We start from the raw sequence: 14,936 nt of genomic DNA, 5'->3' as shown, positions 1-14,936 counted from the left end.
CGGCGGCAGCAACAACAATACTACAGCGAGAATAAAAGTTACGCCTTCTTTCTTTGTGTGAACATTTGGGCTACATTATGCAAATATTCCCACATTGTGACGTAGACATGTTTTAGGTAGGCATGGTTGACTCTAAACTTTTATAAAGAATATCTCTTTGTATTTGAGACTTTAGTCTTTGCAACTTTACAGATCTTCTTTATGCACCAATAGCTTGTAACACTCCAAAGAGAAAGGAAAAATTTAAATTGCATCATATGACCCCTTTAACCCAGGAGACTCTGTGAATCTTCACTGTTCAGTTCTTACTGAGAAATGTGTAGGAAATCACAGTGTATACTGGTTTAGACATGAATCAGGAGACACACATGCAGGAATCATTTATAAGCATGGAAACATGAATGATCAATGTGAGAAGAGCTCTGAGAAAGATTCACATGTACAGTCCTGTATCTACAATCTCTCCAAGAAGAACCTTGGTTTAAGCGATGCTGGGACTTACTACTGTGCTGTGGCGACGTGTGGGGAGATACTGTTTGGGAATGGAAGTAGGCTTGAAATTGGAGGTGAGAAAAATGCACATGACAGATCAAATCACATTTTAATTGCTGTTTGTTTGTTTGTTTACTTATTTAATAATTAGAACCAGTTTCAGAGACCACCTGGACTGACTTAAAGGTCCCAGTTTTGGTAGCAACAAATATCTTGTGGTTGGTGATCATCGCTATCCTTCTATGTAAGAGAGTACAAAAATGACAAGAAACATTTTCTGGTAAGCCATTTCCTTATCAAGAATATTCACTGATGACTGGGGATGTAACGATTAACCGCAAGACGGTTGAAAATGTATTTAAATATGTGACGATTCAAATCGGTTGAGATGCTAAACAACTCATGATTCAGTTAGGGGTAGGAGTTTATATGAATCCATGTCTGAGGGGAACTTACTGTCTTTCGATGGTATTTTTTCTTTTCATCTTGCCTCTGTATAATGCATATTAAACTTCATAATTGCAGCGCTGCTTTGTTTACAGCGGAAACCAAGGAAACGCTTTAAGCGCCACCTGCTGGCAGAGAGTGAATCTGCGTCTCATTCAGTTCGTCTGCTGTTTCTGTTTCATGTGGATATTTTTTATGCATAGTTTCACTTTGTGTTACTTATTTATTTGATTTGGGCCATTTTTTTTATTTCAATTTAGTTTTGTTATTTACATTTACATTATATTGAAATTTTCTTATTTAGCAAACGCTTTTATCCAAATCGACTAACAAATGAGGGCAACAGAAGCAATCAAAACCAACAAAAGAGCAATGATATACAAGTGCTATATTAGTATATTATTATAGTGTTATATTTCAATTTCACAAAGAAATGTAGGCCTATAGCATTTTGTCCAAGCAATAATAAAAGGACACATTTAATTTATAATTTGTCTTAAATCTAATTTTGTTAAAAAAAAAATTGTGAATCGAAACGTGAAATCCAAATCGTGAATTGAATCGAATCGTGAGTTGAGTGAATCGTTACATCCCTACTGATTACCATATTGTATGATAATGTTGATTATTAGAGCATTACTGACACTGATGATGATGAAATTAAATCAGAATTTAAAAATGATTGCAAAATATGATGAATTCTGATTTTATCATTGAGATATGATTGAGAGAAGTTTTATTATTTTGGAGCACTCACTGCAAAATACACATGTATAAATTGACATATCAAAATGTGTCAATTTTAATATTTTATATACTTTTAAAATGTATCTTACTGAATACTGCAACTGAAAAGGTTCATATTCTTTACAGACACCCAGCCATTGCAAACAACACTTTCTTCGTCTCCTGCTAATGAGGTAAAATTTCAATAAACTATATTGCTATAATATAATATAGTTTATTATTTAAATAAACTATATTGATTCTTTTATGTTTAATTTATTTAGTTATGTATGGAGTACTTTGCTGTTGGTTTTAGGGTGCAGCAGAGCAGTTAAGCTACGCAGCAGTACATTTCCATGGAAGAAACTCACGAGACTGAAAGAAGCTCAGACACACGTTGTATATTCCACTGCCAGAGGTTATAGTATCAAATAACAATTCTGTGATATTGTCCGCGATAAGTAATATTGTCCTATGTGTGTTTATTAGTTATATTTGATGTATCCGAGTGCTGTTATTATGAGTGCTAATAAAAAGAATGCCAAAAACGTTTGTCTTTTTTATTTATAGTGATTCTATTAATATCCACAGCAAGCCTACCAGTTACTAACACTGGATGATTCCTCAAAAAAAAATAAGGTTTTAAATCCATTGGTGGAAAAAAACTTTTATAGAAAGGACTTTTAATTTGCTGATAGTCTTATTCTTATATTATTCAACTATTGATCAGTGAACCAAAACTGATATATTGCAATATACACAAAAATATAATATTTTTTTAAATCCAAATTGATCCTAAAAATATTAATGTAAAAAAAAATAATAATAAACACGTATATACATAAGTCAAATTTTAAAGGTTTAAGCTATCCTTAGTCAAATTACAGTTTAATTAATAAGACTATAACACATAAGCCTATCTGAACTATCAGAATTTCACTGGACTGTACAGTTTGTCTATTTAACTCCCCCTGCTGTTGAGAAACAAAAGGGTCTGGCTGCAGCCTTGCGCTTGCACTCTCTTGTACCCTTACGTTATAGTATAAAATTAGTTTTAATCGTTTAATCACCACCACAGCGTCTTGTCTCCATTGGCAACACGCACAATTTGTGTCGATTGCAAGTGACGTCGCAGGTATCGGAGAGTGCAAGTGGCGATTGCAAGTGACATTGTAAGTTAGTTTCTTTTTTACTGTCTTCACCACCTGGCTACTGTTGTAAAATGTTGAGAGATTCAAACAAAAAGTAATCAATAAATAGAACAAAATAAAAAATAAAAAAGACTGCAAGTGACGTCGCTAGCGGAAGCGCAAGTGTCTGAGAGTGCAAGTCTGAGAATGCAAGCCTGAGAGTGCAAGCGCAAGGCTGCAGCCAGACCCTTCTCACAAATTTAATTTAGCCTACCTTGGCCGCAATTTTTGGCGGAAGCAAACTGCGTTGCGTCACTTGAATATCTATATTGGTCAGTTCTGAGAGGAGCTGTTTATGCTGTCATTCGCATGAAAGAAAAATAAAATACCCGCATAGCCCGTTTAGCTTTATCTCCTTTTGAACTACATTTTTGACCTGACTCTGAGGTTATAGATTTTGTAGTAAGACCAATAAGCTAAAATGATCAATTCCACAGTAACCTGAATTAATGCATGCAAAATAGATGTAGCTTTACTTTTTATATTTTTGAACCTCTTGTTCTTGTTGAACCTTTTGTTGTGCCTTGTTTTGGGACTTTGTATATGCTACAAATAACTAATAAAACATAGGCTAAGTATCTTGGCTAAACAATTTACCTTTTGGAAAAATAATGACCTTAATACAGGTACAGTACAACAAAGCTTTCTTTACCAAAACCAACCAAATAAAGGAAACTTTAGACCACATGACAGGAAGATGTGGCAAAAGCTGTCAAGTTGCATGCAATGTGCACAAAGCTTCACCCCGACATTCAATCTATAACCCTTACAAGATCGATCTTCTGTCTTGCAAAGAAAGGCCTGTTGCATGTGGAGTCTTCTACAGATCAGTTAAGATGACCAAATTATCATACATCACTTGCATTATACTTAACCTGTGTGAGTATGTATTTAAGATTTTTCTTTAATCCTTTGGCAAATTAAGTACTTTCTGACACAAACAATTCATAAAAACACTCGGCAGTGTTACTCAATATGTACTGTACACAGTCTGATTTTGCAGGTGGTTATAATTTAATTTTTAATTTTTAATGTTTAGGTAGGCTGTTGGGCATTTTTTTTGCATGTCAGCAGTGAGAGTTCGACCTGGACACTCCACAGCAGTGCTTCACACCATACGATGGGCACTTTAAAGTGTTCTGGCTAAAATTTCAAAACAATTCTGCTCCAGACTTTGTGGCTTTGGCTGAATACAAAACTGGCATAATGATTGGAGAGAAATTTCAGGATCTTTCAAAGTTTAGATTAACATGGAACCAGCTCAGCAAACATCGAGCAAACAGACATCGCTGTGTACTACTGTGGGATGATTATTTATTGTTATTTTTTTTTTATTTTTGCAAATGGAACAAGACTGATGTTTGAAGAGATTTTCAGATTGACTATCCATTGGTCCAATGGCATGGGTGAAGGTATTCTGCTGCCCTACAAGCAGAATTTCTGCGTGTAACGTTAGGTCTGCACTTCTTTAAAGTTGCTCCAATTCAACAGTGGGCAAACGACTTATGTAGGTACAGATCAGTAATATTTATTCTATGTCTTGCAATAGAAAAATTAAAATGATTCATTGTAAGATTATTTTTTTTTAAAAAGCATATCAAGGAACACAATATTAAACGGGACATAACACACACAGTTTCGGCCAATCTCATGTTAATCTTGAGTAGCTATATAGTAGTATTACATTCTTCATATCTCCGAAGAGTCTTTAGTTTTGTCAGATTTATAAAAGAAAAATACAACTTTACGCTTCACTCCGAAAACAGCCGAGATCCTGGAGGCGTGCCAAAGAGGAGCTAAAGAGTCGCGAGCGCTTATCAACAAAACAAAGAAATTTGATGCAGTTTTACTCACCGCCTCATGACCGGGATATTTAATCGCTGGGACCGCTCCATCTTTCAGTATCAAACAATGTGCAAATCCAGTGTCGAACTGGGCCTTGTTTATAAAACATTCGTCACCGAAATGACGAGAACAAACAAACACACGTGCCAAACTCCGTTGTCCCGGAGAAACAAACTGCATCCACTGTTCACGTAATGCTGGGTTCTTTGGGAAGCTGAACAAGGTTATCTTTCCCTCACAACCAAAAATACACTTCTTTGGAGACATTCCCAAATGGCAATGGCCGCCGCGTGCACGTGTCCGTTAAGTCCACGAGACCGTAGGGCAGGGTTCCTCAAATCTTGCCCTGGAGGGCCAATGCGCTGCAGAGTTTAGCCCTGATCAAACTCACATACCTGTGATTTTCTAATGATCATTGATTAGCATGCTCAGGTGTGTTTGATTAGGGTTAGAGCTAAACTCTACAGGAAAATGGATCCCGTGGGCCAGATTTGATGATTCCTGCCGTAGAATGTCCCATTCATCATTTTAGCTTTCAGAAGGGTGCTCACGAGCGCCCTCAATGCGCACTTCTGCTGAGCCTGCACTTGGGCGAGCTCCGCGGCAGACTTCTACCCGACAGTCAAAGCGGCATTACGTCACGAAAGTGTGGACTCAGAGGAAGACCGCGAGGGTTTAGGGTGCGACTGTGCAGCTGCCGAAAGAAGCACGTTGATGGGAGTGCTCTTGCTCGCACTCTGTTTGCTGTGTGCGTGCGCTCTTCCAGGAGAAGGGCCCATACAAGGAATTCCGCCCTTCATGACATCATGAAGGGCCATGCTTGAAAAAACTTTCCGAAACTAAGGAGTGTATTTGGCACAGAAATACTCCGTCATACGTCCAAATCGTTATTTTGTAACTTTGGCCATGTTTAGCATGAGAATCCAACTCTTTAACAGTGTAAATAACTTTTTCAAAAGCATGAAATGGCTTTAGACCACCCGTTTTTAACCATCAGCTAAACATCCACATACATCTTTTAGCTATCAACAGTGTGTCTGAAATGGTAAATGTTGGTCCTTTAGTGGTGCAAAGCATCTGCACATGTTTTAGAAGCATTATGCATTAGCATTTGTGATTTCAAGACTTCATGTCATCACCCCCTATTCTAAGACTACCCACCATCCAGCCAAGTGTTTTTGTAGACAAAAGAAGGGTGCTGGCTATGATTTTGAAAACTACTAGAGGGCTGTAGTGAGGGATGGTAATTACTCAAATTTGCTAATTATATATTTTAACTTTAAACTGCTTATGAGAAGGATTTAATACAGTGTAAAATAATAAACATATACTTCATACATTGCCACAGCCATATCACTCTGCAGCCCAAGACTGGTTGCCCACTGAAGCTAAGCAGGGTTGAGCCTGGTCAGTGCCTGGATGGGAGACCTCCTGGGAAAACTACGTTGCTGTTGGAAGAGGTGTTAGTGAGGCCAGCAGGGGGTGCTCACCCTGTGGTCTGCGTGGGTCCTAACGCCCCAGTATAGTGATGGGGACACTATACTGTCAAAAAGCACCGTCTTTCGGATGAGACGTTAAACCGAGGTCCTGACTCTCTGTGGTCATTCAAAATCCCATGACACTTCTCATAAAGAGTAGGGGTGTAACCCTGGTGTCCTGGCCTTTGTCAATCATGCCCCCCTAATAATGCCCAACCAATTGATTGGCTCTATGACTCTCTCTCCTCTCCACCTGTAGCTGGTGTGTGGTGAGCGCAATGGCACCTTTGTCCTGTGGCTGCCGTCGCATCATCCAAGTGGATGCTGCACACTGGTGGTGGTTCAGGAGAGACCCCCCCACATGATTGTAAAGCGCTTTGGGTGTACAACAATACACAATACAGCGCTATATAAATGCACCATTCATTCATTCATTCATTCATACTTAATTTGACCTGCAAAGTGCATTAGCAAGCCTACTGAACAGGCTTTGGATAGGTCCAATGCCCATCACTAAGTGTAACATCATATCTAGTCCAGCAGATGTGCAACCTGTTTTAGAAAATACACAGTAGGTTTATCTAAACAAATATGTAAAAAATCTCATTTAGATGCAATACAAAAAATAAATAAATTAATTTAAAAAAAAGTTTAGAAAATACACAGTAGGTTTATCTAAACAAATATGTAAAAAACTCATTTAGATGCAATACAAAAAATAAATAAATTAATTAAAAAAAAATATTACAATAATGGGCTTAAATTACATATTGCCAAGTATGTATTGTAGATATCCACTGGTATGTCTAAATAAATATACCAGAAAAAACTCCTCGTCCCCTTCCAAATGTACAACAACAGCCTACTACACATCAATTTCACTTGCCCATTTATAAACACTGTACATGAGTACACACATACAAATAATGCAGGTTTATCACATGCAGGCCTGACCCTGACTGGCCTTTTCATTGATAGGTCTACCATAGTTTGGCTGTGCCAAAAGCCACTCCTCCTTATGCATGAAACACATTGATATCGCCCACTTAATTTCCTCTTCAGCTCTGTTTTGACTCAATGCAGAAATGTTACATATTTCAGCTGCAGCTTTATTGTTCTTTGGGACGGGTAAGAATTATTTTCCACTGTGAACTACAATACTATGATAAGAAACACTTTATAAATTTAAAATCAGGTGTTACTGAAAGAGCTAGACACTAATTTTAATTTAGCTATATTGTGTTTTAGTGTGCTATTGTTTTAGTTTTCTTGTTTAATGATTTTCAGGTTTTCTCCGAGTTATGTTTTCTACAGCAACCATTCAGACTCATCCAGGACAAAGTATCACTATGTGGTGTCCACACAATATCCATGTTACTGGAAATCTGTACTGGTTCAAACAATCAGACGGTGCTGTACCCGTTACTATTGTGCACATGTTATACACCGAAAGTCTTCAGAAGGTTGAGCCAAATTATTTCAACAGTTTCACAAATGATTGCATCGTCATGGATCAGTTCAGCAAAAGCACCACCCTAACAATTAAGCAAGTGAAAATTTCTGATTCTGGCTTCTACTTTTGTGGAGCTACAGGTTATCACATGAAATTTGGCACTGGAACCAGGCTTGAAGTAAAAGGTAATCTTTTTGAACCTCTCTCACTATACTCTAATTTTTATATACTGTGTATATCTCTTTTTTTCTCACTTTGTCATTAACAGCGCATGTTGAAAAACACCACAATTTAAATACTATTGTAAATGCCACAATGGTTAATGACTTGCCAACTGTTTTCATATCAGAGAAAAATTTCACAGGAACCTCAAAAATGGGTATGTTATTTTACTTTCAATATTAAAGTTAAAACTACAGGTGTTTAATATATGAATGTTCATGTTTAATCTCTCTAATCAAATTATGGGGAAAAATAATTATAAAATGTTATCTTTGTAGCATCGCTTAAAAGGTTTCATTCAAATTATATCCACTCTTTTACAGATCATGAGCAATCACCCGTGTCTACTGAGGAGTGTTCTAGAGACATCTATTTCAAACTGACCCTCCTATTTGGTGGAATAATTTTTTTTACATGTATCGTTCCTCTTATTTTGGCGATTATCAGGGAACACAGAAGACAGAAGCATAAAAAAGGTAAACTCTTTTCACATGGTTAAAAAGATCAAGTTAAATCACAAATGTGGAATGAACATTAAAAAATGGCTTTGGACATCATTTTTAAATCTCTCATTATCTTAAGAGCAACTGATTGTCTTTTTCTCTGCTTTGTGCCAGTCGCTGAATGTCAAGCACAACAGCATGATGACAAGGTAAATTACACAGACTTATTTTACTCCGAGGGCTAAGAAAAACTATTTAAAAACAATCCCAGTTTCACCATTGACATGAAAACAAGCAAAGCTTTGTTTTATACTAGATCACACTTTCTGTTTTTTTATTATAAATAACAAAATATTAATTACTTTATAAATTAATTACTGCTCTGCCTCTTCTATGAGTCATTAATTATTGCTATATGAATAATCATTTTAATTCTATTGGCTGTTAAGGACTTGAATAGTTGCATTTTCTACTTTTTGCTGTAGAATTTATTTTTGGAGGCTAAGGAAAAGGAAAACAGTATCAAAGGCTCTGGAATAAAAATAAAAGTTGTTATATGACCACCTGGATTAGAATCTTGACATATGCATGTTTGTACTTCTTTTCAGGAAAATTATTCAGTAGAATATGCTGCTGTGTATTTCTCAAACAAAAGACCCAAAACAGGAGGACGACATACTGAGGACCCAACTGCTGTGTATAGTATACTATAGTATAGTATAGTATAGTATAGTATAGTATAGTATAGTACTATAGTAAAAATAAACCAAAGGTAATAAATGAATAATATGTTTGAGTTTTATTTTTCAAGTATACTTGAAAAATAAAACTCAAACATATTATTCATTTATTACCTATGGTTTATTTTTAACAGCTAAATAGTATACCTGTTTAAAGAAATGTAATTATTGAGGCGATCAGAGAACTGTCTTTTCTTTGGATTGCTGTACATAATGGTGAAGTTTATTAAAATTGCGTTGCAGTTTACTTCGACTCCTGATATTAATTCAATCTGACTCCAGTTCACAAAGTAAAAATTAATTTGGCTGATTCCCTAAGGTTTCTATAGATATCGCGATATATCGATATTGTGAATTCTTTTGGACACAATAACCGTGGTGTGAAAAATCTAATATCGTGACAGCCCTACATTGCTTTATGGATATCATTTGTACAAATAACTGTGCAGTGATATAATTGTAAATAAAAAAAAAGCTAAACCTTTTTTTTTTTAGTGTCCATTTCAGTTGCCGCAGATGTTGATCACCATGAAACACAACAGCATGAGGTAACTTATCATTAAAATAAAAATATCCATTCTCTAAATGTGTAAAACGTAAATTTGAATCCATAACCAAAAAGTTTTTTTTTTTTTGGTAACACTTTACAATAAGGTCCCATTAGGTAATGTTAGATAATGTATTAACTAACATGAACAGGCCATGAACAATACATTTATTACAATATTTATTCATCTTTGTTAATGTTAGTTAATGAAAATACAATCGTTCATTGCTAGTTCATGTTAATTCACAGTGCATTAACTAATGCTAACAAGCACAACTTTTCTTGTTTTTGTTAACTTATTTTAACTTATTTTAATAATGCATTAGTTAATGTTGAAATTAACATTAACTAAGAATAATAAATGCTGTAGAAGTGTTGTTCATGCTTACTTCATGTTAACTAAAGTGGTTAACTAATGTTAACTAATAAACCTTATTGTAAAGTGTTACCTTTTTGTGTTTTTGTTTTTACTTAGTAGTCCTCTAAGATATGCAACATGTATAGTATGTATTGGGGGAAAAACTGGTAACACTTTACATTAAGATTCCCTTTATAAAGTGTTTATAAAGGTGTTCATAAATGACTAATAACTCATTTACAAATGCATTATAAATCATTGATAAGCAGTTACAAATGCATGAATAAAAATGGTGATTTTAATGCAATACCTGCCAAACAGTGAGCCATTTTTAACTCACATGTTATAAATGCCTAATAAATATATTTATTAATACTTATTTCACTCAAACCTAGATTCCGGATTTATTTCATGATGCAGCAAAAATTTATAGTGAGACTGAAGGGTGTTGCATTTATGGTTCTCTCATTTATATCTCATGACTCATGTCACTTTTTGTACAATGTTTCTTACCAGAATCTACTCTGTACCATGATACGCTGCAAAATTCATGATGCCTATCCACAGCAATGATTAGAAACTGATATATTTTGTTTATCAAGATGAAATTATCAAACTTTATTTTGGGGCGAAAAAAAAATCATAAAAGCACAACAATGGCTTGATGAAATCTCAATAATGAAAATTTTAATTCCAGTATTAGTTACCTCTGAACCTTAATGTAAATAATTTATGAATGAGTTATAAACATTAATAACCTGTGGAAGTGAACCATAATGTAAAGTGAACACCTGTGAACCATTTATTAATGAGTTATAAATGTTAAAAATGTCTAAAAGTGAACCTTATTGTAAAGTGAACAGCTTTGAACCATTTATTAATGAGTTAAAAAATGGCTCACTATTTGGCAGGTATTGCATTAAAATCACCCTTTTTATTCATGCATTTATAACTGTTTATCAATTATTTATAATGCATTTGTAAATGAGTTATTAGTCATTGATTCATTCATTCATTCATATGAACACCGTTATAAACACTTTATAAAGGGATGTAAAGTGTTAATGTAAAGTGTTACCAAAAATTATTGTACAGTTGAAATTAAAGACCAGGCTGACCAGTGTACAAAAAGATTTAAATATGCAAATCTCTGCTATTCAAAGGAGTTTTAATGAGAATAGTTATAAACCATAAAATAGCTTTTCTAATATCAGTGTTTTTAAATATTACTTTTACATCTAACATTCTTCAGGTGAAATATAGTGTTTCTTGAGATATATCTTGCATACAGCCTGAGGGCCTTTTCTGTTTAGCTCTAACCGTGTCTTTAAAAAGGGCTGCATGGTTGAAATAATTTTGAGAATGCAACTATTGAGCAGAATATCACTCTGTGTTAGGGAAATTTAATATTTAAATATTTAATTTAAAAACTATTTGAAATAGGAAATTTAATAATAATATTTACATTTAATATTACAATTTAAAAGGCAAACCAAAAATAATAATAATAATAATAATAATAATAATAATAATGAAGTAAAGCTTGGGTATAAAGTATCTTGCATTCTGTATGTGTGGGGTACAAGCAACAATATCAGCTAGAAAAATAAAATAAAATAAAATAAATCCACATTCCCTGACTATTTCCCAGCTGTCCCCAACATCAGAATTAGCAATAAATTAAAAATTCTAACACCATGTATTTGAATGCTAAGCATTATATATACACAAAATCCTTGTTTCTTGATTGTTTTGCTTATCTGATTTTCTTCTGTACATATTTGAATTTAAATTGTTTTTAAATGTAGGCCAAGTCATCTTTCAATCTGTTGCAGTAGCCTCATTCATCAGTCTATGCTGCTCTACAGCTCTCAAAACACAAATCCAGAAGAGCAGCCAGAAATACAGAGGATACATAGGTTGTGTATTCTGCTACTAGATAGTCCAACAATGGCACAAGGTCAAATATTGTAGCCTACTGTAGGGTAATAAGCCATATTTTCATAAAGACTCTAATATTGATACACCGTTACTAATGCCATAGATTTAAAGTGTATGTGAGCTCTGCAATGTTCAGTATTTTCGATGCAATAAAAGTTGTGAAGATCAAATGCATTTGAAAGTTCTAAGAAGTTTAATTTAGATCTATTTATATTTCCTGTCATTGAGATATAAGCAGGCCCTTTCTCAAGAGGCAGGGGTTGTGAATGATATCATTTCCTATACAGACCCTGACAGGAAGAAGCTGTTCAGTGTAGAAAGAGACGTGCTGATGGGAACTTCAGCGGACCAGATTACAAAGCTGTAAATACACACACTGAAACACAGCTGTACAAATTATTAAAATTATTAATAAACTATGCACACATTTGACAACAATTTAGTACTGAGCAGCAGCAGTATAGCCTGATCATTATGAATATTGATATTACTCATGACAATTTAAAGAAAATGTTAATAAAACAATGTTTAAATCTGATTAAATGTGTGTAAACTATGTTTAAAAAAATCACATAAAGACTTTCTTAAATGTCTGTGTGCCAGTGTGTGCACCTGTTAGCACATGAGAGCATCACATTTTGACTGTTTTCCACCCACCAGACTGACCCCAGCTCATCACTCACAGCCCTCACTGCAGCTCAACCACACAAACACATCACACTACATGCCTTTCACACTACTTTCCATAACCACAGACAAAATGCCCCTTGTTTTTAAGTGAAGTGACAAGTCACAGATAACAATAACTTGAATAAAAAAATAGAGTTGAGAATATTATTATCAGACAGCAATGAAAATAAACTTTACATTTAAACTGAACATTTTTAATGCTTATATATATATATATAAGACGAGAGACATGCAGATCCCTTTGCAAGCTTTATTAGACAGAGACGTAGTCAATAACACAGGCAGGGTCGAAACACCAGCAAACAGGTATGGCACGGGCAAGACACAAGAGTGTTCCAAGGACAGACGTGATCAGACTCCGGCGAACAATATCCAACAGGGCAAGGCAAAGAGAGATAATCCAGGTACGCAGCAATAGTCCAGGCAGGGGCAAACAGAGTCTGAACGGTAAAACAATAGATAATCCAAGGTACACAGGCAGGAATCAGGAAACAGGTAATAGCAAGACTAGACTATGAAAACACGAAATGGCTCCATAAAGCAGTTATCACTAGGAGAGTGATAAACGCAGAACAATACTCAGTGATTAGAGAAGGATTTGCGTGGTTGTTATATAGTGTGTGTGTGATTGGCTGCAGGTGAGTCCAATCAGTGCAATGGAGCATGGGAAATGTAGTCCAGGGTGACGTACAACAGTTTGTGTGGTGTGAGAGTCAATGTAATCAGAAGGTGACCTCTGGTGGCGAGCAGATGGAAGACCACGGACCGGATTTGTGACAGCTGCGAACAGCTGCTGTAAAAAAAAAGGCATATATTTCTGCTGTAGGGCTTTTAAATACTGCAATGATTGCATGCAATGTTACAGACAGGTTCTGATTGCAAACTAAACCTGAATTTGGTGTAGGGTCAAGAGGTCAGATTAAAACAGAAGACAGATGTCCTTCAAACTTTGTATTATCATTGTGTATTAATAGCCTGCCATGCTGAGTGAAACCTCCTGCTGATGGCACTAATAATAATAAACAAGAAGTCAAATTAAAACTGCACTAAATTCAAGACAACAGTATTTCAATTTTGATTTGTTGGCTTTCATAACTTGTTATTCTTCTGTGCAGCAGCTGCATTCTCATATATTGGTGTCTTTTTGATTCAAAACAACAACAACTAAAAAAATGCAACTTTCAAAAGTAGCATTTCCCAGGCCAGACTCATTAATAAATTCAAAATCTTTACTCATGTTTAATAGGATCTGTCACTTATCTGCAGTTCAAAACATGTTACAGGCTCCTGGCCAGCATAAACACTGTAGAAATACTGAAAAAGTTCTGATAATTTTCTGCTAGGACATTATCCGTTTAATTTACAGAAAATGTATTTAACCCTAAAACACAACACAATGCAACATATAATTCAAAGCATGGGTAAAACAGCTGTGAAAAAAAACAATACTGAAAATTCTATTATATTAATACAGTACATTGGGCCCTATTTTTACACACTTTTCTTTGCCTAGGGAAGAGAAACAATATTTCTCTTAATGCGTAAAGAATTGTCTACCACTGTACTCCAATGCAACTTGACACCTTTGCTTCTACGCAAGCACCATTATTTAATAGTCATTCGGTGATCTAATATAGTAATATGTCTTATCTTTAGGATGGTGTTTTGAAGTCTCTCTTTCAATGCAATTTTGTCACAATGCACTGTTAAAGTGTGCAACTGCATGAATACCACGTTAGTTCCTTTCACACATTAACTAATGGTTTCAGAAACAGACTTATGCCACTAAATACAGAGAAGATGATGAATTTGATGCACAGCGCTCAGGTTGCGGTCAGTTTTTGTTTCTAAAAGTAACATAGAATAAACAAGCGGCCTTAAGCATGCTTAGGTCTCTGTGGGTAAAGGTTTCCGGTAACACTTTAGAATAGGGAACACTTATTCACTCTTAACTATATATATATATATATTTTTTTTTAATTCTTTTCTGTGTTTCCTTTTCTCTTTTAATTTGATTTTACATTGTTAAGCACTTTGGATAGCTTTGCTATGTTGAAATGTGCTATATAAATAAAATGTACTTACTTACTTACTAATATGAATCATTTAATAACACTTTTAATTGTCGTTTTTAGCCGTAATAGTTCATTCTTAGGGAATATGAAAATGAATATCCATTTTCGTACTGCACACTGCTGTTCAAATGTTTGGGGTAGTATTTTTTTTTTAATATTTTTGAAAAACTGTCTAATGCTCACCAAGGCTGCATTTATTTGATAAAAAAAATACAGTAAACTGTAATATTGTGAAAAATTATTACAATTTAAAATAACTGTTTTTTATTTTAATATATTTTAAAATGTC

The 14,936-nt window shown here is 34.7% G+C and overlaps 1 protein-coding gene and 1 pseudogene across 1 annotated transcript in view; both read left to right on the top strand.

The window, feature by feature from the left end:
• The window catches only part of LOC107674793 (immunoglobulin superfamily member 3-like), an 8,142-nt pseudogene extending 1,691 nt beyond the window's left edge, over nt 1-6,451 (top strand).
• Nucleotides 6,452-7,257: 806 nt separating this feature from the next.
• The window catches only part of LOC107674792 (uncharacterized), a gene marked incomplete at its 3' end in the record, with an annotated part of 28,196 nt that continues 20,517 nt past the window's right edge, over nt 7,258-14,936 (top strand). Inside the window, exons 1-6 of the mRNA XM_016468899.1 lie at nt 7,258-7,306; nt 7,466-7,816; nt 7,900-8,010; nt 8,177-8,329; nt 8,471-8,505; nt 8,905-8,998. Of these exons, the coding sequence (XP_016324385.1) occupies nt 7,264-7,306; nt 7,466-7,816; nt 7,900-8,010; nt 8,177-8,329; nt 8,471-8,505; nt 8,905-8,998 (787 nt within the window). The remainder of the gene's footprint in view (nt 7,307-7,465; nt 7,817-7,899; nt 8,011-8,176; nt 8,330-8,470; nt 8,506-8,904; nt 8,999-14,936) is intronic.

This window comes from Sinocyclocheilus anshuiensis, unplaced genomic scaffold (genome assembly GCF_001515605.1).
Source record: "Sinocyclocheilus anshuiensis isolate Anshui unplaced genomic scaffold, SAMN03320099.WGS_v1.1 scaffold1246, whole genome shotgun sequence".
Lineage (NCBI taxonomy): Eukaryota > Metazoa > Chordata > Actinopteri > Cypriniformes > Cyprinidae > Sinocyclocheilus > Sinocyclocheilus anshuiensis.
This window is presented reverse-complemented; position numbering and strand designations above follow the sequence as displayed.